At 45.8% G+C, this 27,908-nt stretch overlaps 2 protein-coding genes and 1 non-coding gene across 6 annotated transcripts in view; 1 reads left to right on the forward strand and 2 right to left on the reverse strand.

The window, feature by feature from the left end:
- Positions 1 to 5,456, reverse strand: part of Cdc45 (cell division cycle 45) — a 32,120-nt gene extending 26,664 nt beyond the window's left edge. For both annotated transcript variants that reach the window (XM_074061215.1, XM_020160634.2), the window contains exons 1-6: positions 5,320 to 5,456; positions 4,527 to 4,760; positions 4,343 to 4,402; positions 3,663 to 3,755; positions 2,306 to 2,443; positions 528 to 671 (exon numbers count right to left, since the gene is read on the reverse strand). In XM_074061215.1, the coding sequence (XP_073917316.1) occupies positions 528 to 671; positions 2,306 to 2,443; positions 3,663 to 3,755; positions 4,343 to 4,402; positions 4,527 to 4,577 (486 nt within the window). In that variant the 5' untranslated portion in view covers positions 4,578 to 4,760; positions 5,320 to 5,456. The remainder of the gene's footprint in view (positions 1 to 527; positions 672 to 2,305; positions 2,444 to 3,662; positions 3,756 to 4,342; positions 4,403 to 4,526; positions 4,761 to 5,319) is intronic.
- Ufd1 (ubiquitin recognition factor in ER associated degradation 1) lies at positions 5,378 to 26,531 on the forward strand. 3 transcript variants are annotated; one of them, XM_020160699.2, is made up of 12 exons: positions 5,378 to 5,503; positions 8,577 to 8,709; positions 9,041 to 9,073; positions 11,857 to 11,978; positions 15,032 to 15,162; positions 17,340 to 17,412; positions 20,471 to 20,539; positions 21,314 to 21,379; positions 21,630 to 21,677; positions 23,156 to 23,244; positions 23,983 to 24,064; positions 26,409 to 26,531. In XM_020160699.2, the coding sequence occupies exons 1-12, from the start codon at positions 5,501 to 5,503 to the stop codon at positions 26,481 to 26,483; spliced, it is 924 nt and encodes a 307-aa protein (XP_020016288.1). In that variant the 5' UTR covers positions 5,378 to 5,500; the 3' UTR covers positions 26,484 to 26,531. The 3 variants fall into 3 exon arrangements, with proteins under 3 accessions (XP_020016288.1, XP_073917318.1, XP_073917317.1); XM_074061217.1 differs by lacking the exon at positions 5,378 to 5,503 and adding an exon at positions 11,457 to 11,513 and having other exon boundaries at positions 8,633 to 8,683; XM_074061216.1 differs by lacking the exons at positions 5,378 to 5,503; positions 8,577 to 8,709 and adding an exon at positions 8,718 to 8,828.
- On the reverse strand, positions 19,403 to 19,475 carry Trnat-agu (transfer RNA threonine (anticodon AGU)). The gene has a single exon. It is a non-coding gene; the product is annotated as a tRNA-Thr (tRNA).
- Positions 26,532 to 27,908: the final 1,377 nt, after the last annotated feature.

Raw genomic sequence — 27,908 nt, forward strand, 5'->3', positions numbered from 1 at the left:
GGGCAGACCCGTTACGTTGGCCAAGCCCTAGACCACAAAGCAGCTCAGACCCAAGCCCCACACAGCAAAAGCCACTCATGTCTTCATACACAGATGCCTATCCTGGAATGAGTGTGCAGGACCATGCCTGGCCAAGGATTGCAAACCCACAGGACACCTCCCTGGTGCCGACCCCATGAGTAGTGCTGTGAGGGGAGTGGAGAGGGAAAGAATGTTTGTACTATTTAATGTTTCCCATATCATTTTTTTTTTAAATGTTTGCTACCCTTACCATTAGGGCTGAGCTGTCCTAAGTTTCATTTTATCTGACAGGCTCCTGCTGTGCAGGTAAAGAAGTTGTAACTCAGAGAGAGGTCTAGTAGTAATAATCTGTCTGAGGCCACAAAGCCAGAAGATCCCAGAACTCAGGGTCTATACCTACATCTGCTAACTCCCCCACTTTTCAGTCCCACTATGCCTGGATCCTGCAGGCTCTGACCTCTGGGAATGCAAGTTTCCCGAGAATGCCTCGATAGGCCCAAACACACCTCTTCTAGCCGTGTGCGCTTCTCAGAAGGCTCTGACCCATCGCTGTCATTTCCCGAATGGTCTTCATCCTCTTCTTCATCCCTAAAGATGTCATCATAGGCAGGAACTTCAAGGTCATCATCTTGTTTAATGAGTAATTTGATCTGAGTTTAGGACAAAAAGCAATCAAGTCTCTCAACAGAAAACTATGAATCATGATGTGTTTTTCTCCTATAGAATCTTATCATTTCCTAATTAGCAGACTCATAAGTTTCCTACACAGACAAATAGCCACCTGTCTGAGTTCCAGATTTCTCATACATTTTCTTGTTTTTCGTTGCCTCTCTATGAGGCAATAGAGGTGCCACATGGTATGCAGAAATTCTGAAAATCTGAAAGCAATTTTTGCTTGAGCCACTCTACCAGCCCTTGAAAGCAATTTTTGAAAACCACCTATAGGCTACTGCAACTTTGGAAAAAGAGTTTCCTCTTATGCTACATATCGACAAAACGAATGTCCCACAACTCGGCTTCTGACAGAAGATGTGAAAATGCTGCTGTGGTTTGTCTCCCAAAGGTTCATATGCTAACAGCTTGCTCCCCTTTATGGTGGTGTTGAGGTGGTAGACCCATTAAGAGGTGGGGCTTAGTGGAAGGTGACTCATTCATTAGGAGCTCCACCTTGCCAGTGAATAATACTTACTTCTATCAGAAGTAAGTCAGGTTTCCTAGGGCTGGATTAGTTCCTGTGAGCTTGGGCTGTTACAAAGCTTCCTTAGCTTGCTGTCTTGCTTTCTGTCTCGTCATGGGATCTGTCTCTTCCTCTGCTCTCACACGTACTCCTGCCGTTGTGAGTATGTGTAATCACACATACCGACTCTGAGGACCTTACTAGAGTCAAGATGTTACCACCATGCTCTTGAATTTTCAAAACAGTGACTCAAACAAAACTCTTTTCTTTATAAGGTACCCAGTCTCACATATTTTCTTTCTTTTTTTTGTTTTTTTTCCAGTGCTGGGGTTTGAACGTGGGGCCTACACTTTGGGCCATCAGCCCTATTTTTGTGATGGCTTTTTTCAAGATAGGGTCTAGTGAACTATTTGCCAGGGCTGGCTTTGAACCATGATCCTCTTGATCTCTGCCTCTTGAATAGCTAGGATTATAGGTGTGAGCCATCGGTGCCCAGCTTCACTTATTTTCTTATAGCAACACAAAACAGACTCAGACAGATGTGAACCCCTAAAATGAATACAATTCCTGGCTTTAAAAAAAGCATTTGCAGGCTGATTGCTGTTGGAGAGATTCCTCCAATGAGAATTTCAGGGCCTGACATCTTGAGGATAAGAGATCAAATCAAAGAATGCTTAGGTGACTGCTCTGAGCCAGTATACATGCTTAATGCTCAGGGGTTCAAGTACAGTTACAGCCACTTTTGGCTATAAAGTTCTGATCCCTATACTTTCAGGGCTAAGCAAATTCCACAAATGCATTCTGCCCATGTCCAAGGGATAGATGCCACACTTCTCATCAAAGATGGACAAGAACAGGCTCTTTACTGAGGCTACTCCCAATGCCACAAGGGAGTTGGACACACCTTGCCAAGATCAGGTATAATGTTGTGACATAAAAAAGGTGCAGACAAGGCCAGCAAGAGTGGCTCAAATGCTAGAGTGGCTGCCTAGTTAGCCTGAGGCCCTAAGTTTGAACCCCAATACTGCCAAGGGGGATGAGGGGGAAGAGGTGCAGACAATTTGAGAGCAAAGCACATAGGAGGGGAGGCCCAAAAGGCCTGGGTACCTGTGTGTCATTGTACACATTTACGACGTTGACTGGCCTGTGGGTATCACATACAAAGAATACAGTATCTTCATCAGGTTGAAGGATATCCAATAGGTCTACATTAGCTCCACAGTTTATGAGAACAAAATAACGGAACTGAAAAAAGAGGAGACACACAGTAATGTAACTGCATCAAGTAAGTCCCTTCCTTTTTACCCCCTAGGACGCTGAGCCCTTCTGCTGAGACATATTGAGCCCTTGACATATAGCAAGTTCCAGAAGGAACGGCCCAGGGCTTGAAAACTGGCCATGGCTGGCTTGTGCTAAGTGCTTTATACGCTACAGGTGATTTCTTTTCCAAGATGGCACTGTGAGGTAGGCTCTGAGGCTCTTCTCGCTTTCCAAGGAGCACACTGGGGCTGAGCAAATCGAGTCTCCTGCACAGGTCAAGGAGCTAAGGAGGAGCAGACTGAGACATCAAACAAATAACAGGGTCTCGCCACATCTTGGTGCTCTGTACTGTGCTGCCTCACCACGCTAACAGTGTTGGAAAAGTTTAGCTTTTTAGCAAATCTTGGGCAGTCCACATTTTATGATCATGTAAATATTAAGTCCTTTATCTCACTCTGTCACTATGGCAAAACCTTTCCTTAATATCCAACTGGCACAGGTCCCTCAGGTTATGTCCAAAACTCCAAGGGAGGATTTATCTCTGCCAAAACCATCCTAGAAGTGGTCAAGGCACTCCAAAGACCCTCTTCCATGCTCCAGCTCCATGCCTGAGGGACCCACAATGTCCCATTGCTCATTTGGCTCCATGCAGAGGTGGGAGGTGTGGTGACCTCTACTTTTTAAATTCAAATGGGAAAATATGTGTTCATAAATTTCAAGCCTGAAGGATCTTACAGAATTCATCTTCTTGGGGAGAAAACAGAAAATAGTGGTATATTCTATAATTGTATTAATAAGGCTCTATTAAAGGAACTTACAATCAAATTTCTGCAAAATATGTTCAAACAGGTGCTGTCAACATTCAGTGATTGTTTTTAAGGTATCAAAAGGCCACTTCACTGAAGCCAGCTATAGAGCCCAGGCTGCCCTCAAACTTGAGATCCTCCTGTCCCAGCTTCCTGAGTACTGGGATTACAGGTGTGCACCACAATACCTGGCTGCATTATTTTTTTTAAGTGATTCTGCCTCTACAACTTGAAGCTAAGTCACCAATATACATAGCATGTTTTTCTGTTTCATGTTGCCTGACAAGGTTGACACTTAAATATGCACCCAACTTATTTTGGAACTAGGAAGAATGGTAAGTGTTAAGAAACTTTGATTGTGTAAACAGCCCAATTAGTCTAAAACGCATCTTTCAAACCTGTTCTTTATGCTCAAGAAAAGCAGTTTCAAGTTCTTGCCACCCAGAAACTGGAACTAGCGTGTACTGCACGTGGTCACACTGAAACAGGGCCTGGAGAGAGAGGATTTTCGAAGCCTTATTTAGCATTTTTCAAATTACCTTGAAATACACCAGGAAAAAAAGCTAGCTGGGTGGAGACAAAAGACTGGGCTACGAGAAGGTTAGTAATACATTCACGGGAGAAGCTAAGTGGTAGAGATGAGTTTTCAAGGTATGACGTTATCAATTTTGCAGAATTTGTAAAAATTGCCAAAGTAAAACTGGGAGAAAAACTGATCTAACTTCCAGGCATTATGAAAAGTTCCTGATCCCAGTTCATTAAAAAACTGCACTATAATCAAAATCAAACTAATGGTCTCCCCCAGTAGACTAGGGGTTCCTGTACTTCCAGCACTGACGATGACACCACTCTCTCGGTTGTCACAGATCCTCCCTCTCCCCAAACCCCATGTCCCCCACCAAGGGAAACCACCTTCCCACTAATCACTCTCCTCGCCCTTTACCCGATCCTTTCTGAACCCCAACACCGTGCAGACAGGTGACCCGCGAGTGTCCCCGCCCCCGCCCCCTCCCGGCCACCTCCGCCTCCACCTCCTGCGGGTTCCGCGCCGGCCCGCCCTCCCAGGGTCCGCAGTCACCTGAAGGATCTTGCAAGCGCACAGAGCGTCCACGTCCGAGGCCACGAAGAGCAGGACCCTCTGCGGGGGAAAGCGCGGGCGGACTGAGCCCGGGGGCTCCCGCCCTCCCAACCCACCCACCGCCGCTCGCCCAAATTCCTCCCCTCAGATCAGGATGCGACCAGAGTCCCGCACTGGGCGTCACCTGGCTCTGGACCAGCTCGTAGAACTCCCTGCGGAAATCCGACACGAACATAGCCACGGCGGTCGGACACCTAGCGCGAGCGCTGAGACACCAATCGCCCCCGCGGCGGTCAAGACTCCCGCCAAATCACGGCCCTTCCGATTGGTTCTGACCTCCAACCAATAGATCGCTGTCTTTCCTCTTTTCTGATTGGGTCATATTGGGGGCGGAGCAATAGCGCTCCGCCCTTCCCGACTGGAAAAGTCCAATCAAAAAGAAGCATCATCTTTGCAGCAGGACGCAAACACAGTGGCACCCTTCAACTTTGACTCCCATTTACCCAGAATCCCTCACTCTCGGTGGACATTTTTACCTTGGGAAGAGACGCCTACCTACACCGGGGCCCCAGGCAAAAAAACTTCAAAGCATAAATTTAATTCAGTTACACATCGATTAGAAGGGCTGGGGGCGTGGCTAAAAAGTAGGGCGTCTACCTAGCGCGCACAACGATTGAATATGGCAGTCACGTTTTCAATAGGCAATTGGTCGGGTTGGAAGGCGGATTATGCAGTTTACTTCCGCCCGAGTTTAAGATGGCTGAAGCACAGGCCGGAAGTTCTAAGAATGCATTCTGGATATCGTAGTCAGTAAGGAGAATAGACCTAACCAAATGTGTTTGGAGGGGAGTCCAATCAAAACATAATTTAAAACGATTTAAAAATTATCTCCAAACGGAAAATAAATTACGAAATCATATTTAATATGTCTTTAATAAAATTTAGATCCCAGAGGCTTTATATGGCTTTTTTTTTACCTTTTGCAGCTGATTCTCGGACTCTACATCCCCCCCCCGCCGCATGTGAGATCCGACACTTCCGGTGAGCCTGACGGAGGGATTCTGGGTTTCAGTGCGGCGGCCTCCGTGAAGACAAGTAGCCGAGGGCTTCAAACGTAACGTTCTTGAGAGAAGCGGCGTCTAAAAAGCGGTGTCCATCATGGTAAGCTGGGTCAGGGTCGGGAGCTGGGGCTGAAGGCAGGGCTCAAGCTGAAGCCCGGCGGGGCGGGACCGGAGCGGACGGCGGCGGAGATGCCGAGTCACCCGGGCCTGAGTCCGTCCCGTCTGCCCATCCGGGGCGAGTCGGACCTTGGACTGTGCCGTGCGTGCCTCTGTGCGGGTCCGCTTGGCACGGGCACGGTTCGCATTCCTCCCAGCTGCACTTGAGCCCATTGAGGGTAAAAAGGAACGTCTACTTTTGTGCCCATGGGTCTCCCAAGTGCTCGATACGCAACAGGTCTCCATAAACTTGGAGTTAATTTGGAAAGTTCTTGGGGATGGGGAGTAGAATCAGGCGCCCTCCATGGGGGATCCCGGGGGACAGTGCCCTAGGCGGGGATGCCTGGCTGTTTGCCCAAGTTCCGTGAGCTCTGTGCAAATGGGCTCACGCCTTCCGATCTATGCAGTGATGCTGTGTTGGTTACACAGTTTTTCTTTAACGGCTACAGTCCCTAACACACCCATCCCCTTCGATTCCTACAAAGGTGGTAATTATCATTTTAACCGTGAGGGAACTAAGGTTTAGAAAGAGGACACAAAAGTGAGGCGTGGAGATTTGAAGCCAAGTCCACGTGGCTGCAAAGCTGTCGTATTACCACTGTAAATAGCACTGCTTCTGCGTTAAAAACAAGGGATGGGCCGGGCGCCGGTGACTCACGCCTGGAATCCTAGCTAGTTAGGAGGCAGAGATCAGGAGGATCGTGGCTCAGAGCCACCCCGGGCAAAGAAATCTCCAGACCCTATCTCGAAAAAACTCATCACAACAAGGGGGTGGGGCCTAGTGGAGTGGCTCAAGGTGTAGGCCTTGAGTTCAAACCCCAGTACCACAAAAAAAAAAAAAAAAAAACAAGGAATGGTTATTAGATTTTATCCCAGTGTGTCACTGTCGAATCATATTTCTGTTTCCAAGTTCATCCATGAAACAGACACCCAATACCTGATCTATGCCATGCGATGTGCTGGGCATGGAGATTAATAAAGGGAAAAGACACGGGGGGGGGGGCAGAAGTTCATGTTCATGGGTGAGTGAATTAGAGGCAGGTTTTAAGGGCTTTGCATACTTTGTGCTCAGATGAGGTGGCATAGTGGGGAGGAGTTTGAGGATGCCCCCACTCCTGGCTTCCATCATAAAGGGTTTCCTTCCTGTGCGTCTAACCAAAACTAAGTTAAACAGAATTCTAGTGCTTAAAAGAAGAAAGAGACGAAAGATTGAAAACTACTGGGCTAGAGTTCTGTAGACTAAAGAACCATCTAATAGTTTAAGCAGGATTGTGCTATATCTGCATTTTAGGAAGATAGTTGATTTAGTTTGCTACTTTTGGAATTCCTAGTAAACTACCAGTAGGTGGCTTTCCTACTACTTAATGCATTTTTGGAATCAAGTCAAGTAATATTTGCTATAATACCTTACTGTGGTGAAGAACATCCAAATTTTACCATCTTAACCATTTTTAAGTGGACAGTTCAGTAGTGTTAACCGTATTCACATTGTTTTATAATAGATGTCCAAAATATTTTTTATCCCGAAAAAGAAAAAAAAAAGTGAAATGCTATTACCACTAAATGATAATTCTCCATTTCCCCTTCCCCACTGTCCCTTTGGTAAACACCATTCCACTTTATGAATTTGATTACTACAGGTACCTCATTTAAGTGAAATCATATTGTTAAGTCCTTTTGTAACTGGCTTATTTCTCTTAGCATAATGTTCTCAAGGTTCATCCATGTTGTAGCATATGACAGGATTTCCTATTAAGGCTGAACAATGTAATATGCATTATATACATTATATGTATATGCCACATTTTGTTCAGTCATCTGTCAACGGACATTGGGTTGCTTCCCTTATGGCTATTTTAATAATTCTGCTGGGAGCCCAGGATCTTTTCAAGATCCTGCTTTCAGTATTTTTGCATATATACCCCTTATGAAACTTAATATTCTCTTTTTAAACATCCTAGTGATTGCAATATTTTGAGAAGTCCTCAAATTATCTCTAACATGTTGCTAAAGCCTCATCTAGCATAAGAGCTGGGATCTTACTTTTTTATTGACACCATGTCTTGACTTTGCCTATGATGTGAGAAAGAACCATGGTGTAGTGAAATATGCATGCCTACTCTGTGCTGTGAGAGTCCCCACCCATGGTGGAGCAAGGGACAGGATGGTAACTAGAAGCCAGGAGAGGGAGTACACACACCTGGGCACCTACTCCTCCTGCTGCCTAGAATGCCTCATCTGGTTTCCTACCTGGTTTTCTCATGCAGAGAGTCCCTTCCTGAAGACTTGTTTAAAATATATTGCCAGGAGCGTTCTGTCCCCTTGTCCCTCTTGTCTGTAAAACTACTGGATACACAGGTGTTTTCTTTTGAATATCTCTCTTGTCTTAAAAATCAGATCCACCAGCGCAGCAGGTTTCATTAGTGAACAAACACCACAAAAGTGATGTTACCTAGTTGAGATCAGATCCTGGATGGTACTGAATAGCAGAAATTTTTATTATCAATTAACAAGTATCTTTGAATTCAGAGTAGCAGGAATTGGGTTCCAGGTAAAGGAACTAGTGTAGGCGTGAAATAGCAGGTTAGGAGACTGGGGCTATCAGTAGCAAGTCTCTGAGGTGTATGGAAAGTCCATCCTTGATCCTGAGGATGGGGGCACCCTTGTAAAACATTAGGGCGGGTTTGAGGTGGCCAGTTTTATATTTTAGTAAGATCATGCTGTGTAAAATGGTGGAGACTAGATCTCAGGGGTGAACCTGTGTGAGACATAGGATTTGAGGTTCACCGTGCTGACCAGGAAGTCAAAACCTTCTGGCTGATGGAGATTCCAGCGTACTGTGTTCTTCAAGCGCTTTTAGCAGCATTAATGAGCCTGACCTGTTTTGTCTCTGGCATGAAGAAATGTGCCCTTGAGCCCAAGAATTTGAGATCATCCTGGGCAGCACAGCAAGAGTCTTGTCTCCAAAAGAGAAAAAAAGTGCCTTTGTTCTAATATCGGCCTCTCTTTCCTTCTAGTTCTCCTTCAACATGTTTGACCACCCAGTCCCCCGGGTCTTCCAGAACCGGTTCTCCACGCAGTACCGCTGCTTCTCTGTGTCCATGCTCGCAGGGCCTAATGACAGGTCAGATGTGGAGAAAGGAGGGAAGAGTATGTGCTTGTTTCTACTTTGAACAGCAGCCTTTCCGCCGAGCCCGCGAAGCCTGTAGCCTCCCAGCCCTTACTGAAGCCAGCACTGCACTAAAACCCACCCGTCCCACACTTGCCAAGCGCGTAGTGCTGGGAGCGGGATTGGGATTGAGTTTACGACTGGGAGCCATCCAGTCCCAAATGCATTACATCAAATAAGAGTCTTTATGAAGTCTGGCCACCCTGAAAATACTGCTTAAACCTTTTTAAAAATAGCAGACAGTACAGCTTGCCTTTGGTCACTGTTTTCTGTTTTTATTTTCTTAATATTTCTTAAATATTCTTTCCACAGTAATTATGCCGCCCTCAGCCCTTGATCAACTCAGTAAGTACAATTTGACACCTTAAGGAATATGAGTGTGGACACTAAGAATTATCATAAGCTCTTTCTTACGCTGGACATACGTGTGTCCAGGCACAGCTGACTTTTGGTAACATTTGGTTAGGAATTGTCTCTGGAAGGTGCATGCCTGAAAACCAGGACCACAAATGCCCAGAGCAAGGTGATGTGTGGTGGTGGCCCTCTGTACAGGCCAGAGCTCATGAACATTTGGTTTTCCCATTTCCCCCTGTAAAAGGAGTACCCCTCCCTGTCCTTCCACCTCAGCTCATCTCAGGAATCTGTCAGGATTAAATAAAGGTACAAAGATGAAGTGCTTCGCACAGTGCCATTGGATGGGCTTACTAGATTGTCTCCTGTAGGAAGAAATGGTTCGTCACAGGAGGACGATGTGAGGCAGGTTCCCCATCTCCCCTCCAATCTCTTTCTTGAGCCCTAGGTCCCTGCATTTTTCTCTCCAAGTGTGCTGTTGCCTCCTAAGCATGTCAAAGATTGAACTATCATCTTCTCTCCTCTTGTTGGGGTGGATAAGGCCACTGTAAGAGCGCCTTGCTCTTCCTTTTTCTGCCAACCCCTTATCTCAAGACCGCAACCTAAAGATCTCATGACCCAGACACTGAAAACTCTGATCATGGGGAGTCTTTCCTTTTAAGATTTGGGAGTATTTCCACTTTGAGTTCCTCTTTTGGAGGAGGAGCCTGGAGACTGGTCATGGGGACATGGTAGTAGCTTGCAGAAAACAGGTGTCAGCTCTGGTGTTGCTGTATTCTGGCTCTATACCTTTCCTGACTTGATGCTAGACTAGTGGTTTACCTTCTCTGGAGCTCAGTGTCATCTTCCTTATCCAGGGACAGTCCACAGCTCCTGCATTGGAATTTCCACAGTGTGTGTGTGAACAACTGAAGTCTGACTGATTTCAGCCAGTAGGAGGAGGCTCTAGCTGAAGCCATACCCAATGGAGGCCTCTACTCACCCAGCGGGTGATTTGATTACTGACACAAGTAATGTTCACAGACCTATCACTACAGAGGGAATAGGCCCCCAAAGAGGCCTTGCTTTGGGGGTGAACTGACTCAGGAGCCAGGCACCAAGTGTGACCCTGAGTACAGTTGTGCAAGAAGATATTCAGGGATTTGGGTCGATGGGATTTAGGTCAGATCAGTGTTGTTCAGACTTTACTTTTTGTTTTGAAACAGCCTCTCAGTGTGTAGCCCAGGCTGGTCTTGAACTCAGGATCCTCTGGCCTCTCTAGAGTGCTGGAATCACAGGCATGCACCACCACAACCAGCTTTTCAGACCTCTTAGGTAGGGGAGGAAACTCAGTTATGTCCAGCTAAATTGTGTAGGATGGCCAGGTGTGATGGTACATACCTGTGGTCTCATCTACTGGTTCAAGGCCAGCCTTAGCAAAATTAGTGCAAGAACTTTTCTGAAAAGCAAATTAAAAGCCAAAGGACGTGACTCAAGAGATAGAGTGCATGAAGCCCTGAGTCCAATTCCCAATGCCGTAAAAAAAAGAAAGAAAAGAAAAATTGTAGCGGGAGTCCTAATTTTCAAAATACAGGGTCACTGCTGCAATTGAAGAAGGTGAGGGGCACAGAGAACTTGGGGGCCCCAAGGTGCTCCTCTAAATGACAAATTACAGTCTGTGAGTCAGTGGACCGAGGAACATTGGAGTCATTCCCAGCTGTAGCTGTCTTGGATCCATGGCCGGAGCCTGGTCCAGATCATCCCAGACCAGCTGTGGGTTAACTTCTGGCTTCCATGTCTCGAGGTGCTTTGGAGACAGCAGGCTTGGCCTCTGGGATGCCACCCAGTCACCCTTGTGATAGTAGGGACACCCCTTCCCTGTCCCCTATACCTCTGTGGTAAGATGCTGAATTCCTGCCCAAACCTCTTCACTTGATTGGCTTTATTAGACTTTTTAGGGAGAGCCCAGAGGCCTGTTTTACCTCCTAGTGCTAAATGAATTTCTGTTAATATGTTTGCCTGATCTGATGGGCTCTTGCTATCCCAAGAGCTGAGTCCCCAGATTTCAGCCAGCAGCCTAGGTTTGGACCCAGCATGACCACTCCTGAGCTGTGTGATCCAGGGCATGTTATATCACCCATGTGCCTCAGTTTCCTCATGTGGATTTCTTCACCTGTTCTGGGAAGATTGGCAAACACCGTCAGTACCTTCTTAGCCCTCTTCTCAGGACCTTGAACTCCTGGTCTTCCCTATCATGTGGCCAGCCCCTCCTTTCTGTGCCCCCTGTGTCTCCGGAGTCATTGGGCCAGCAGTCCTGTTTGCTGGTTGCTGGCCTGGAGAGCTGGGTCTACAGGAGCCTGTCCACCAGCCCTTCTCCTTCCACCCTCCCTCTCTGCAGCATCCGGTTATTCACGTTTGTTTGCTTTCTCACCTTTCTAAATGGAAAACTTTGAAGGTAAGGATTTTTGTCACATGGTTGGCACTTAAATTATTGATGAATAAATGGATGAACTTGTCACTTTTTAAAATTGTGATTTCCGAAAATTACAAATCTCTGCTGGTGCCACATGACTAAGTCACCAGACATTCCCAAGCTCCTCCTCTGGGCCACATGCTGTACTCAAGCAGTAGGAGGCTAGTGGGGTCCAGGCACTCAGGTCCAGGGGACAGGGCCACAATGAGTGACAGAGAGGCTTCTTCTAGGGGAAGACGTTGAGTGACTAGTTCTCTCCCTTTATAGGATCTGTACCTTGTGGTACTTACCGATTCCTGCCTCATGGCCTGTTTCTTCTTCTTAGGCCGACTTAACATTACCTATCCCATGCTGTTCAAGCTGACCAATAAGAATTCGGACCGCATGACGCACTGTGGTGTGCTGGAGTTTGTGGCTGATGAAGGCATCTGCTACCTCCCCCACTGGGTAAGTGGGACCAGCAGGGTCTCTGGTGAGGCCCATGTGTGTGCATGCTTGAGAGTTCTGCCTCCAAGCAGAGTGACCCAGTAGGGGGTCCAAAACACTATGCCATGCTGTGCCATGCCTTAAACATTGTGCTTGATTATGTACATACAGGTCAAGTTGACTTGAAGGATGTCACCAGGCATCAAGGACACAAGAGCTTCCAGAGCTTGCCCTGGGGCTGGACACCTCAAAGGCCAACAGAACTTAGTGTTGTAGGAAGAAGCCCAAGGTGGCAAGCACTGTGCCTGGGTGGCTCCTCCTTGCCCCTACCCTCCCCCCTTCCTTTCCACCCTTAGTCTGACCCTCTCTCCAGTTCTGACATGCTTAGCTTTGGGAAGTTCACAGAGAGAAGTGTGTGTCTTTCTCTTTGTGCTTTAGTTATATCAGGTGTACTAAATCCCCTGGGTGGACTGTCAGCGGGGCTGGGAACACAACAGCTGTGTACCTTGAGGCTCTGCTGTCATCAGGCCAATGTTCTGAAGCTCAGCCCACCTCCTGCTGGTTTCTATCATGTTGGTGATGTGCTAATGGTGGAGTTCTTGGTAATTGTCATAATTCAAAGAGGTGGCCTTTCCTCTTTCTGAGGTTACATGTGAGTACAAGTTCAGAAGGCCCCTTCCCTCTTACAGAGGGCAACTTTGCCCATGCCACTATAGGGGTGGCTGTCCTCTTCAGGTGGGTCAGGCCCAGCTCTCTGATGGCCTTTGCTCACTGCTCCCCCACAGGAGTCCTGTGCTTGCACCTCCTGCTGCCTGGCTTTTCTGTACTGTCTGCTTGCCCAGACTTACTGGGCTTCAGGTCTGTGAGAGCTCTTGTCTCAAAGCCAAGACCCAGCTTGCTTCCCTCCTCATTTGCCCTTCTGAGCATTTGCCACTCAACTTACTGTCATATGTGTCTGCAGGTGCACAAGTCCATGTCTCCTCTGGTAGAGCAACTGGTCACCGAAGCCACTCTGGGTGACTGAAGTGTCTCTCAGTGACTTACTCTCTGGTCTTTTGTTCCTACAGAGGCCCTTCTGTGGCTCATTGTAGAGATAAAAGTGGAGGTGGTGGCACGGGAGGAGACGCTACCCTGAAGGTTCTCTTCCATCCCATACTTGGGAGTTTTGGTGGCCACTTGTCCAAGCTCTTTGACCACTTTGGACCAATTTAATGCCTTTCTCTGAGTAGCCTTGTGGTCTTGTGTGGCTGCCGGGCCTACCTCTTCCTGGACTGGCCTTTCAGCTCCTGATGTGAGCAGGCAGTGTCTCTCTGCTCTATCAGGCAGTGGAGTACATGAGCAAGTGCTTTCCTTTGGCTAATTGGTGGATTTCATCCTACCCAGAGCTATGAGGTTTTTCAGGGGGAGTCAGTTTGGAACAAGTGCTGACCTGTCTTCTAGCTGCCAGGCCTCATCTGCTGATCTAGACTTTGGTCCTTGCATGGGTCTGTTTGCGAGCGCTGGGATATGCATTATCAGGCTACCTATGCACCACAGTACCCACTGGCAGACTGGGCATAGGGCAAGATCTCAGTTCCTCCTGCCTCCTCATTGCCCTCAGCGCTCTTCCAATAGTCCATTTGATCCTGACTCCTGTTTCTCCTTATGCTGCCTATGGCTTGTGCTGCCTCTGGCTGAGGAAGCTGCCCCTTCCTTTCCCCACACACATACCAGGCTTCTCTCAGGCCGGTGGTGGAAACCTTGCTCTGTGTGCTGCAAGACTTCACACCACAATTATCCTCCTTCACCTCACTGACACGTTTCTCAAAAACTCTGCCTGGGGGACTGCCATGGTATTCAGCAGGCCGACTTTGTCCCATGGAGCACTTCTATCCATAGGGTCATAGAGCCCTCAGTTGCCAAAGCCAGCTGCCTCACCAGCCTGCTGTGCTGTGTGTGGCTTTTAGAGGAGCATCCTCCCTTCTGTTTCTATCATTCCCTAGCCCAATGAGCACCTTTCAGCACAAGTGTGCTAGTACCTCTGCAAGCTTATCCAGTGCCTACTCATGTTCTAGTTATAGCCGTGCCTCTTGGCATGCCTTTCTTGCCACTGAGCTCCCCTTTTACCTGCACCAAGGCCCTCTTCCCCCTCTTCTTGAGGTATTAGAGTCATCTCCTAATTACTGCCCTTGGTGAAGCATTCTTGAAAGGATGGAATACCTGGGAATCATTTTAGGGGCAATTGAGTAGGGGGTAGACTGGGGAGTGGGGCACTGATAGATAAGACAAGCAGCATCATATCTTGATTACTATTGAACTGTCAGGGCAGGGTATACAGAGACTTGCTCTGCTGTTCTCTTTACTCATGCATATGTCCGACAGTATCTTCAAAAGGTTTGAAATAAGAAAAGCAAAAAATCCATTCCAGGACACACAGGATCCCTTTCCTGGCTATTTCTAACTGCCTTGCTTCTGACCTGAGTCTCAACTACACTGTGACATCCTGGCTCCCCGCATGCCAGATTCTCACAGATTTTGGTTAGGTCTTTATGTTTCTGTTCTCAGCCATTGTCTGCCTTGCTGGCATAGGAGTGTGTGTGTGTGTGGGGGGGGGGGGTGCCTCTCAGTGTTTATAACTCTGTAGCAGACATCTCTGGGGCTTCATCACAACCTCATAGCCTTCAGCCATGGTGGGCTGCTCCTTGGAGGTTAGCCTCACCTTCTGCTATCATCATTCTACCTGAAGTGTGGCCCTATTTGCCCAGGGCCTTGTAAGCTGCTTGTCGGACAGCTTGGAAGCCTGGAGGAGAACATCCTAGGGAAATGCCGTTCAGGAGCCTTCAAGCTAGTGCCCCATGCAGATGTCCTGGCAGAGACACATCACATTGCCAGATGTAGCTGCCTCAGTTATGCTCCTCTCTTGTCCTTTTTCCTTCCATCTATTTCCCTCAATTGATTTTCCCTCCTTTGTGACATTGTATCTTCATCTCAGGGGACATAAGTACGACTTTGGCCTGTCCAGTGTACTGGTAATGGCAGCTGTGGTGGTCACTTAATTTCCAAGGAGCCTCACACACCCTCCTTCTTCCTTTTAGATGATGCAGAATTTGCTGTTGGAAGAAGGGGGCCTGGTTCAGGTGGAGAGCGTCAACCTTCAAGTGGCTACATATTCCAAATTCCAGCCTCAGAGCCCAGATTTCCTGGATATCACCAACCCCAAAGCAGTGTATCCTTTTGAAATAAGTTACCTCTGGCCAGCTGCTGGTGGCTCACACCTATAATCCTAGCTATTCAAGAGGCAGAGATCAGAAAGATTGAAGTTCACAGCTAGACCCTATCTCAAAAATACCTAACACAGAAAAGGGCTAGTGGAGTGGCTCAAGTGGTAGAGTGCCTGCCTAGCAAGTGTGAGGCCCTGAGTTCAAACCCCAGTACCACCAAAGAAAAAATAAAAAATGAAGGGTTCCTCTGTAAGAGAAGGCTGCTTGGTGGTCATTAAACAGCAGGTGCTTTGTTAAACCTGTACCTGTTCTGGGGACCACACATTTTTTTTGTCGTTGAAGTTGTAATCTGTGAACCACAGCATTTAGCCAGCACTTCCTCCTGACTCCTGGCCTTGACCAAGTGCACTGAGTGTGGCCCTCCTCTTCCAGATACTTCCTGGAGTCCAAAGTAGACCCTTCTTTCATTTGGACTATGCCACCTAGCAAAAACCCCAGGGTATGCAGTGTGTCCAGCAGAAGAAGGTGATCACTCATCTTCCAGTCTTTCTGTGGCTGCTTGGCCCCCTAACTCAGCCACATGAACTAGTCAGTTGGACCTACTTGGTGCTCAGGTTTAGAGGGCTCATTCACTCTAAGCCAGTGGGTAATGTTGACTAAGTACATTTTCTGTCTCTCAGCAAACAGAAAGCAAGTGGTTTAGGTTCTAGTGATTTTTTTTTTTTTCGTGGTGCTGGGGCTTGTACTCAGGGCCTACACCTTGAGCCACTCCACCAGCCTTTTTTTGGGATGGGGTTTTTTTGAGATAGGGTCTCATGAACTGTTTGCCCAGGCTGGCTTCAAACAGCAATCCTTCTCATCTCTGCCTCCTGAGTAGCTAGGATTACAGGCATGAGCCACCATCGCTTGGCTTTTTTTTTTTTTTTTCTTTTAAATGTTTGCCTCTGAGCTTAAGCCAGGCGTATGTGTTTATAATATAAAGGAGTGTTCACTGTGGTTGAGGGACATTCTGTGTGTGGGCTGTGATGAAAATCTCTACAAGATCTCTAGCTTAATGGCCCCAGTTGGTTGGTTAAGACCATAATGCAGCTGGGCGCCAATGGCTGACACCTGTAGTCCTAGCTACTGAGGAGGCAAGAGATCAGGAGGATCATGTTCAAAGCTAACCCAGGGCAAGAAGTTCATGAGACCCTATCTTGAAAATAACCAACACAAAACTAGGCTGATGGAATGAATGAAGTGGTAGAGCACCAGCCTAGCAAGCATGAGGCCCTGAGTTCAAATCCCAGTACCAATAACAACGACAACAACAAAGACCGTAGTACATAAGGGTGTCCACTTCATTTTGGGATTTTTGTTTGTTTGGTTGGTTGGTTTTTAGTTTTGTTTTTTTGCCATGCTGGGGGATCAAACTCAGTGTCTTATATCTAATAAACAAGTGCTCTACCATTGAACTACATCCCCAGACCTATTTATTTTTTAAAATGCATGCTTAAAAGAAAACCCAAACAAGCAAAAGAACAGATCCATCGCTTCCTTTTCCATCTGCTCACTCTCTTCAGGCTCATTTTCAGTAACTATTGGTTATGTCCTGCATGCAAATGAGACATGTTAAGTCCTTTGCTAACTGTATTCTGGACACAGTGGTCATATTGAGCCCCCTTACTGGTTAGTGATGGACTAGGGGGCAGTGTTGAACACTGCCCACAGCTCAGTCAGTGGTGAATGCGCATTATGCAAACTGAACATGGGATTGCTTTCTAAGGCTGTTCCTGTAGTTAACTTGTTAGTGGGGAGGAAAGGGTGTCACTTTTGTCAGCTAAGAGTCAGCTTGGTATTCCCAGGTCTGACTGATGGTTAGGATGAAGATAGTCTTAGCACAGAACAGGGAAGGTGGAGATCTGGCCACAGCATGTGCCGGCTGCACAGAGCCGATGCAGGGAGCCAGCAGTGCGCTTAGAGGCCAAATGGCCCTGGACTCAGTGCTCAGCTCAGGACAGCTCTTCCATCTGTTTAAGTGAAAGTCACTCCCTCACGAGGTCACTGGAGTAATACTCCATTGTACTAAAGCTGTGAGGTTTTAGTCCCAGCATGCCACTCTGTCTTCCAGTTCCTCACATACACTTGTTTCAGATTGAAGGTATGTGCTTTGCCATGTTGCCTTGACTGTATGTGTCTGCAGACTGGAAAACGCATTGAGAAACTTTGCCTGTCTGACCACTGGGGATGTGATCGCCATCAACTACAATGAGAAGGTAGGTGAGCCCAGCATAGCCTACATCGTATCTAAAGAGCACCAGCATTGCCCATTCTGGTGTTTACATGAGGCTTCTTTTTTAAGCAGGGTCTGCCTGGATCGAATGCCCTGATCACTGCCTGCTTTTTGCTTTATAAAATCTTTATGGGTTCACATTTACAGCCCTACTTCACTCAGCAACTCTGCGTTAAGGATTGATTGCATTTATAGTTGAAGAAACTTAATGTTATTTACTTATTAATCATACCTCTGTGTATGGTGGCAACAAGGCTGTCAGTTCTGCCTTTGTTGAAAATGTCTTCACTGGCTGGGCACGGTGGCACTTTTCTATACTACCAGCACCTTTAAGAGGCTAAGGCAGCAGAATTGCAAGTTTGAGGCCAGCTTGGGATACATGCAAGATCCTGTCTCAAAAAAAAAAAAACTGGTCTTTACTGTACCTGTTATTTAAGAAAGCTAAAGTTAAGACCTTTGCTGCTAATGCTGAGAGGAACTGGAAACAACCTATCTGTGTCCTTGTCCTTGTCCTTGCCCTTGTGATGCCCTCCCCTAGAAGCAGGCAGGTCTTTGATAAGCTGTTCCTGCAGAGGTCTGAAAGCTGTGGTTGTTGCTCACCTTGAAAGCAGAGGTTGGCTCTGCCTGAGGACAGTGCCTCCTGGGATTACTTCTTCTCCTCACAGGAGCCCACCTTTTATTTTCCCCTGTGGGACTGCTATTGAACTCAGGACTGCACTTTCAGAGCAGGTGCTCTACTGTTTGAACCCTATCTCCGGTCCATCTTGCTCTGGTTAATTTGGAGATGGAGTCTCAGGAACTATTTTCCCAGTCTGGCCTCAGAATTGCATTCCTGCAGATCACAGGCCTCCCAAGTAGCTAGGATTACAGGCGTGAGCCACTGGTGCCCAGCTCACATTTTCTTTAACTTCAGTTTTCCTTTAAGCGGCTTCTCTGGGCTTGACCCTGCCTGATAGGTCTTTGAGAGTGAATGCCTCTGATGTTCATCCATGATACTGTGCTTCGTAGGTGTCTGAGTCCTAACAATTTAGCTATAAAGTGAAATGACAAATGAGTTCCCGAAAAATTCAAGAAGGCGTTCACTTTCCCATTTTCCAAGGAAGCATGTCTAAAGGAGAATGTGATTGGAAATCTTGCTGCTAAACTGCCATACCCATAAGTGGAGCACAGCAGTGTGGGTGCCTCTCATCTACTATGATAGTAGATGATTGACCCTCATGGTGCTGCTGCCAAGGCTGACCTCCAGTGTTCAGGAGTGACTCCAGCCTGGCTTGGCCTGGCTTTCTGAGACCAATACTCAGTTTCTCACGACACATTGGTCCCTTTAGACTGGAGTCCCCACACCTGGTGTCATAGAAGCTTGTGGGTCACTTAGTTCCTCCCTTGCAGAATCTAGAGGCCAGTTACTCACTCAGAGTTGGTATAGGGATCCAGTCTCTGACAGTTTCTTTACATTTGAGGCACCCGATGTTGATAATCCTTACTTTCTTCCTCTTTTGTGGGTTTCAGATCACACTTTTTCTTTTTTTAACAGTACTGGGATTTGAACTGAAAGCTTCTTGTTTGCCAGGCAAGCACTTTTACCACTTGAGCCATGTGCCCAGCCCACTTTTTCTTTGTATAAGCTAAGAAATGTTTTTGTATTTAGTATCATGGAGAATATTCTAGGTATTACCTACTTTAAATATTTTAAACTTTTATAATTTATAGGGAGGCAAGATGCCAATGGCCCACTCCTGTAATCCTAGCTGCTCAGTAGGCATAGATCAGGATTGCAGTTCAAAGCCAGCCCCAGACAAATAGTTTACGAGACCCTATCTCAAAAATGCCCAACACAAAAAGGGCTTGTGGAGTGGCTCAAGTAGTAAGAGCACCTGCCTAGCAAGTGTGAAGCCCTGAGTTCAAACCCCAGTGCTACCAGAAACAATAATGATTTATAGGCAACTTTTTGGTTTGTTTTTTATTGTTGTTTTTGGCAGTACTGGGGTTTGAACTCAGGGCCTCATGCTTACTAGGCAGGTACTCTACCACTTGAGCTACTCTGCCAGCCATTTCTTGTGTATTTTTGAGATAGGGTCTTACAAATCATTTGCCTGGGCTGGCTTTGAACTGCAATCTTCCAGCTTTCAGCTGTTCATTTTTTTCTTTTTATGGTGCTGGGATTTGAACTCAGGGTCTACACCTTGAGCCACCCTTCCAGCCCTTTTTTGTGATAGGTCTTTTCGAGATAGGGTCTCGTGAACTGTTTGCCTGGGCTGGCTTCGAACCACAATCCTCCTGATCCCTGCCTCCTGAATAGCTAGGATTGTAGGTATGAGCCACTGGCGCCTGGCTGTTCACTTGTTTTGATGCAGGTTCTTTCTATGTAGCCCAGACTGGCCTCAAAAAAATTGGTTTTTTTTTTTGGTTTTTTTTGGGTTTTTGTTTTTTTTTTTTTGGTTATATTGGGGTTTAAACTGAAGGTCTTACACTTACTAGACAGGCACTCTAATGCTTGAGTCAGTTCCCAGCCCTTTTGTGTTGGGTATTTTCAAGATAGGGTCTCACAAACTATTTGCCCAGGGCTGGTTTTGATCCACCATCCTTCTGATTTCTGCCTCCTGAGTAGCTAGGATGACAGGCATGAGCCTGGTGTGGCCTCAGACTCTTAATCTCTCTGAACCCACCTCCCAAGTGAGGTGCTGCCATGCCTGGCCCAATTTTTTAGATATATAAATAAGTTCAGTTACCTAACTTATCTGTTGATAGGCATGTTGAGTATACACAATTGTTAGCAATGTTGGAGTATACATTCTTAAAGGTACTTAGCTAATTATTTACTTAGAGCTCCCTGAACCAAACATGATGAGTCTTCAACATAACAGTATCACTTGAGCAATGATCATAAAGGCAGCCTACCCTGCAGCAGCATTGTGGATGTTGAGAGATGGTATGGAGGTTGTAGCCACAGGAGTCAGGTAGAGAGCCACAGAAACAGGGATGGTGCCAGCCCTCAGTACTGCCTCAAAACTGTCCAGTTGATTTCTGTGTTCTTTCCACAGATCTACGAACTTCGGGTGATGGAGACCAAACCCGACAAGGCTGTGTCCATCATCGAGTGTGACATGAATGTGAGTGGGTTTTGGTTTTTTTGTTTGTTTGTTTGTTTTTTCAGTTTTAGTGAGGTCAGGCCAGGATTCCAGGAGGGTGTCACAACCCCTGGCACTATTTGGGTGAAGAGAACGATGCTGTCGGGACATCGTGAGGAAGCCGTTCACATTGTGATCCATTGCATGGAGTGGTGGTAGACTTTGCTGCCAGCACTGAGGTGGCTGAATCCACGGTCATCTCAGCCCTGCCAAGGAATGGAATAACTGTTCATAAGAGCCGAGGAGACCTTCTCAGTTCTCTGAGTAGGAGCATACTATTAATACACACAGCTTTCTGGATGCCAAGCAAAAAAGCTAAAAAAATTAGTCTGCTTTCATCTATATGACATTCTTGCTGTGTTTCAACTTTAGAAACAAGACAAATTAGTGGTTGCCGCAAACACAGGGGATCCTTATGGTGTTGGGACTGTTTAGTACCTCAGCTGTGGTGATGGATACACAGACCTCCATGGTAATGACACAGTATAGAACCAATTCTTTACACACAGAAATAAGTACACATAGAACCTGGGAGCTCTGTGTAAGAGCAGGGTGTCTGTCAATGCCGATATTCTGGCAGTTATGCCACATAATTTCTAAAGTGTTGCCATTAGGAAAACTGGGCAAAGTACAAGGCATATCTTTCAGTATAATTTCTTAAAAATATATGAATCTATAGTTGTCTCAATTTAAACAGATAAGGAAGTTGAGTTATTGCCATGTCTCAGAATTTTACCTTTCATCTTGGAAACACAGGTGGACTTTGATGCTCCCCTGGGCTACAAAGAACCTGAAAGACAAGTCCAGCATGAAGAGTCAACGGTAAGTGGGTTTTCCCCACCTCCCTTCCAAGCCATCACATGCTTGCTCTTTCTTTGTACTGGTGCTTCTTTGTGTAGGGTCTCTGCTGGGGCTGGCCCAGTCACATTCTGCTTCTCTTCCACCCCACCTCCTGGAGGAACAGAATTTCCTAGCTAAAGGGACTGGGGGCAGCAGTAGAAATGGGAGGCTCAGGAAAAAGCTGGCACTCCTGCTGAATAGCTCACTTCCTGTTTCTCTGTCTCCCTGTCAGGAGGGCGAAGCTGACCACAGTGGCTATGCTGGAGAGCTGGGTTTCCGCGTGAGTATCAGGCAATATGTCTTAACTCCCTGCTCCTTCAAACTATTCCCTCCATGACAAGCTGGTCTCTGTGACACTCTGCAGAGGTTAGACTCTGGGTATCTGTGCACATATAAATCAAGCACTTGCTCAGTTACTATATACCCTTTTATATTCACTTGTTTGGGAATCCTAACAATCCAGTAAGGTGACCAACTTTTGCACTTTTCAAAACTTACTAATCTAGGGCTGGGATGTAGCTCAGTGGTAGAGCACTTGCCTAGCATGTGCAAGGCCCTGGGCATGATCCCCACCACTAAAAAACAAAAACAAAAAGCAAAAACCATTTCTAACCTCCCACAAAGTCAAAGTACAATACACACATACATCCCACATACTCTCTTTCTTTAGGTTCACCTGTTACGACATTTTCTTGATCTCTCTCTGAAAGCAGAACCCATTTTTCTTTGCCTGTATGATGTAAAGTAAGCTACAGACTGAGGATGTCACAGAAGTGGTAGAGTCCTTGCCCAGCAAGCATGTGACCCTGTGTTCAATCCCTAGTACCCCCACCAAAAAAAAACAACAAAACTTTGGAGCTGAGCAAGGTGAAGCATGTCTGTAATGCTACTGGGGCAAGAGGATCATGAATTCAAGGCCAGTCTAGGATATATAACAAGACTCTGTCTTTCAAAAAAAAAAAAAAAACACAAAACAAAGCAGATAAAAACCCAGGCACCAGTGGCTCATGCCTGTAATTCTAGTTTTACTTGGGAGGGGGAGGAGAACCATAATTTGTGGCCAGCCTGGGTAAATTGTTCACAAGACCCTATCTGTAAAAAAACAACCAAAACAAAATGGGGCGTAGCTCAAGCGTAGAATGCCTGTTATAAGTTCAAAGTCCTGAGTTCAAACCCTAGTTTCATCAAAAGAAAAAAAGGGGAGGAAGTTGGTAGGACAGATGATGGGGGCATTGAAACTAATGTATAATAGAAACCTAATTGGAATTGTCATTATGAATCCCCTGCTGTATAATGAATATATCATGATAACAAATAAAATAAAAATTTAAAAGAAAAAAGAGAAAGAAAGTTAAGTAGCGAGGCTCCCTGGAAAATAGGTAGAAATGGTTCATGTGTGGGCACTGAGATGCCATGAGGCAGTGGAGACACGACTGTACATTTAGGAAGCTGGGCCTAGAGGGCAGTTGTAACACGGACTTTAGCCATCCACAGGGTTTGAGCTGGGTGATGCCCGCAGAGATTCCTCAGAGGTCAACCCATCACTGGCTGCTGGCTGTCCCTAGGTCATGTAGCTCTTGTGGCTCCCAGTAGTCCCTTACCTGGCTAAGCAGAGAGATTGTAGCTGCCAGCACTCCAGTAGCTGGGAAGGGGTCCGGGGAGCACCACCAGTTCAAATCTCCACAGCAGTCTCTGAGTAAAGGGCACATGTGTTCACTCTCAAAACTTTGCATACAACCCTCCTGCTTGCATGTCTAGGCCTTCTCTGGCTCCGGGAATAGACTGGATGGAAAGAAGAAAGGGGTAGAGCCCAGTCCCTCCCCAATCAAGCCTGGAGATATTAAAAGGTAGGTCTGTTCTTGGCTGTGCCCCTGCTGGGTATTTTGTCTTTGTCCAAGAAGGGTATGTATCAGCCTTTTGAGGTGGGACAGCCTCCCTCTAACCCTGGGCTAGTCTGGCCATGAGGTAGACTCAAACTCCTGCTTGCTCTCCTGAAGTGGTGGAGCATGACATTGTTGGGTTCAGAGACTCTCATAGCAGATACTATGGCCATCGCAGCAGGGGCAAGGATGGGATGTGTCAGCTGTCTCCTCTGTGTGACCAGAAAGAGAATGCTGGAGATGAGTTCTTCTACCCAGTCAAAGAGTGAAGTGAGGGCTCAGGGCATAGCTGAAGTGGTAGAACAATTACCTTATGAGGCCCTGTGTTCCAACTCCAGTACCTCAAGGGAAAAGGGAAAAAAAAAAAATTGAGTAAAGTTTAGAGTTTAGGGGGATCTGAGAGGCTTAGAATAGAGGTCTTGGGGTGACCCCTTATCAGAGGCCAGGACCAGAGTCTACACCCCCTTGCTCCATACCCAGTCTTTCTGGTAAGCCAGGAAACCATTTGCTTCCTGGTTCCCTGATAGAAGGATACTGGGAGCTCTCAAAGGCTGGGCAAAGACCCAAGTAAAGTGCAGCAGAATACTCCAGAGAGTCAACAAAAGGACACTCCTTTTTTCTGCTTTTGCTTTCCCTCTTCTTTATTGTTAAAAGCAAATTACAGTCCTTTCTTCTTGGAACTAACATTTCTCCTCTACTTCACAGAGGAATTCCCAATTATGAATTTAAACTTGGTAAGATCACTTTCATCAGAAATTCACGTCCACAGGTCAAAAAGGTTGAAGAGGTGAGTTTATTTAATTGGTTGTGAGTTATTTTACTTATTAGTGATTACTGGTATTCTTACCATTCAAAATAGGGGAACTCTGTCAAACTTTAACCATTTCTGGGTCTGTCTTGATGGTCTGATTATTTGGTAGAACTGTCATGGGTCTGTTATAGGCTGAGGCTTGGCGGCCCAGGGGTCAAGAACCAATTCTAGTCTCTTTCTAAAGAGGTGGTGGCTTAAGTGAGTCTCATCTTCTGTTTGCTTACTTTTTGTTCCTGATGGTGGGGATTGAGCTCTACCACCTAGTCTCTGTTCCTCACTCCTACCAGAGACCTTGAGCCTCTTGTCTCTGGACAGCATCTTCTAGCTGAGTGGGACAGTTGTAAGAACAAATGAAATTGATGAGTTCCTGCCATGATCAAATGGGTGGAGGATAGAGAAGCTAGGTGCCTTGTTGATTCCAGGACAGAGGCTGCACAGGAAAGGAAGACTATATGGCTTAGCTATGGCTTGCATTTACATGGTTGTCATCACGTAAACACTGAATGGCCCTGTTAGAGATAAAGCAGAGGTGGGGTACCAGGTATGAGTGTGTGTATTGAAAATTGCAGAATTCTTTTTTTCAGAGGAAATCAAAAGACAGTGTCCTGTTGGGCACCTATGGGTCACAACTGTAATCCTAGATACTCAAGAGGCAGAGATCAGGAGGATCATGGATTGAAGTCAGCAAGGATGGTGGAGTGGTTCAAGGTGTAGGCACTGAGTTCAAGTCCCAGTATCGCCAAAAAGAAAAAGGGGGCAGGCTCAAGTCGTAGAGTACCTGCCTATCAAGTGTGAGGTACTGAGTTCAAACAAAAACAATTCCTCAAAGCGACTAGCAATTAAAAGTATATGAAAGTCGGACACCTGTAGCTCAGTCCTTAATCCTAGCTACTCAGGACCACAGCCAGCCCCAGGCAAATAGTTCTTGAGACCCTATCTCAGAAAAATCCATCACAAAAAAAAGGGCTGGCAAGTGGCTCAAGCAGTAAGAGTGCCTGCCTAGCCATTGTGAAGCCTTGAATTCAAACCCCAATGCTGCCAAAAAAAAAAAAGCATACAGAAAAAACAAGCCCTCTTTCTGCTGATGAGAGAATAGCTTGGATAGAATATTTCTGAGGACTGGTTGGTCTGTATATTAAAAGTTTTTCAGACAGGTGCTCATGGCTCAAGCCTGTAATCCTAGTTACTCAGGAGGATCAAAGTCCAGAGCTAGCACCGGCAAATAGTTTGTGAAACCCTATCTCAAAAAACTCTTCACAAAAAAAAGGCTAGTGGGGTGGCTCAAACCCTTAATACCTAAGTTCAAACCCTAGTACCACAAAAAAAGTTTAAAAAATATGTACCCTTTTATCCAGGAATTTCACTTCTAGGAAAATTGAGAGCTCTGTGTAAACACAATACTGCTTACCACAGTACTGCAGTGTTTACAATACTGTAATCCAGTGGAAGACTGGCTCTTCCATATGATGTAATTCTCTGTAGTCTTTGAAGTATGCCAGATAAATTCATTGACTTGAGACTTCAGAGTTAAGTGAGAACGCTGTTTATATAAACATGCAGAAAAATGACTGTAAATGTTACTTTTAGGTGTTGAAGTTATGAGTGGTTTTTCTTTTGGGGGACTGTTTCATATCTTTGCATTGAAAATGATTATTATGTAAAACTATATACAAATGGTCCCCAACTTATAGTTCGGCATAGGATTGTTTGACTGTACAATGACATGAAAGTGATGCACATTCAATAGAAATCGTACTTCGGGAGGAGGTATGGCTCAAGTGGTAGAGTGCCTGCTTTACAAGCACAAAGCCCTGAGTTCAAAACTCAGTCCCACCAAAAATAAAAAGGCATACATCACATTTTGAATTTTGATCTTTTCCTGGGCTAGTGAAGTGTGGTATGATTCTCTCACAATGCTGGACAGCAGCAGCGAGTCACAGCTCCAGTCAGTCACACAACTGAAATGAGGGCAAGCAACCAGTACTCCATGGTGTTTCCTGTTGTTAAGCTAGAATGTTTGGTAGGTTAGGTATACTAAATGCATTTTTTCTTTATAACAGGTTTACCAGTATATAACCTCTCCGTAAGTTGAGGGAGGTGTTAACAAAGGTGACAACCTGGAAACAAGGTGTTTCCAGGTGGTTTTGTGATTGTTTCTCAGTGCAATAAATTATGATTTGTATCTGTATTTCAGAGACATTTCTTATTGCAAATCATGAGGAAGTAAGGAAAATGGGTGGATTATCAATGAATCCACAAAATAAGGCAATTGTAAACCTTCAAGGAGTTTCTGATAACAGTATCTTGTCTTCACACCTAGGATGAAGCTGGAGGCAGATTCGTTGCGTTCTCTGGAGAAGGACAGTCATTACGTAAGAAGGGAAGAAAGCCATAAGTCAGGACTGTTGACTGATTGGAAAATAAAAGAATCCATTGCAACACACTGGCTTTTAATTACTGGCTCTGACAAGGATGAGACTCTCATCAGAGAATACTCTGTTACTTATGGTTTTTAGAGTTACCTAAGAATTATCAAGTTTGACCAGGACATGGAGCAGCTGGACTTCATGGTTGTTTGCTTGATTTTGGGAAAGAGAAGGAGCTGTCTCTGAGGTCCCGTAGATGGCCATCTCCTCTACATGCTTTAAGCTCAAGGGCTCTCCCACTGCTTCAGGGAAGCAATGGTCCCTAATCTGTGACAAAACTAGTGGAGGGATTGAATTGCTCTTAACTTGAGGTGTTCTTTCTCTTTCTTTGTTTTTTTTCCTTTCCCAAGGTTTTTGGCCTATAAAAATGTGGTTTAAGTAGATAATGTGCTCCATAAGAAGTGGTTCTCCCACTGTAGGCCCTGCAGTTTAAGTATATGAAAGAGGGTATTTCTGTTTTTATTTTATGTATTAGGAAAACCTAATGCAAAGGAGTTCACACTTTTTTATTTCATATGGAAATAACTGGCTCCTTGGTGAGCCTGTTCTATAGTAAAAACTCCATGATGAAGCCAAATGTGAAATTATCCCAGGTGCTGCTGGCCTGCCTTTATTTTTGATAGATATATTAAGTGCTGAAATTAAGTTCAGAGTCTTGTGATTACTAAGCATGAGCTCTGTCACTGAGCTGCACCTCCCACCCCAATTTTTTTATTAGTTTTAATCTGGCCTCAGATCTTTACTTTCTATAATGTGAAATTTTTTGACATTCTAATCCAATTATTTTAAATTTGTTCCTTAAGACTAATTCTAAGTCAAGAATTTCAAATAAAAACAGGCAATGATTAAAACTTGAATCGCCTCTAGGTGTTTAACATGGATTGGTGGTTGGGCCACTAACCAAAAGTTTGAGGAAAGCCAACTAATTTGTGCCCTATGTGCCATGCTGCTTAGAAAAGTGTTCCTCTGGGACTTTTCCTGGAGAATGTAGGGACCAAAGAAGCTTTCTAACACCTGGCGTGAGGATGGTCAGGCCCTGCAAGGTCCTACCAGAGTTCACCCTCTCATATAGGCAGAAGGGACTTACTCTGGACAGGGCTCGTCTTCAGCCCCAGAGTTCCTCCAAATATCCTGATTGAGGAAGGAGTGTCATGTTGTAGAGGGCTGGCATTGTGACACAAAGCATCATTGCTGACACAAACATGGTTTCAGAAGGCACAAAGCACTGTGGTGACATACCAGACCTATCATTTAGGAGTTCTTGTAAAAGTCTTCCTTGGAAAGAAGGCAGCCTCCATTTGCAGGATCACAGTGACTAAAAAATTGTTTAATGCGTTGTGAAGACTATTACTGTAGGCCCTAGCTCTGGGGTTTTGTCCTCCCCAAGCAACACC

Source organism: Castor canadensis, chromosome 18 (assembly GCF_047511655.1).
Source record: "Castor canadensis chromosome 18, mCasCan1.hap1v2, whole genome shotgun sequence".
NCBI classification, from domain to species: Eukaryota; Metazoa; Chordata; class Mammalia; order Rodentia; family Castoridae; genus Castor; species Castor canadensis.

What these genes read in the sequence shown, in the direction of transcription:
- Ufd1 (XM_020160699.2), top strand. An exon ending in ATCACCAACCCCAAAGCAGT is followed by an intron (nt 15,163 to 17,339) that starts GTATCCTTTTGA and finishes ATGTGTCTGCAG; the next exon opens with ACTGGAAAACGCATTGAGAA. An exon ending in TCATCGAGTGTGACATGAAT is followed by an intron (nt 20,540 to 21,313) that starts GTGAGTGGGTTT and finishes TTGGAAACACAG; the next exon opens with GTGGACTTTGATGCTCCCCT.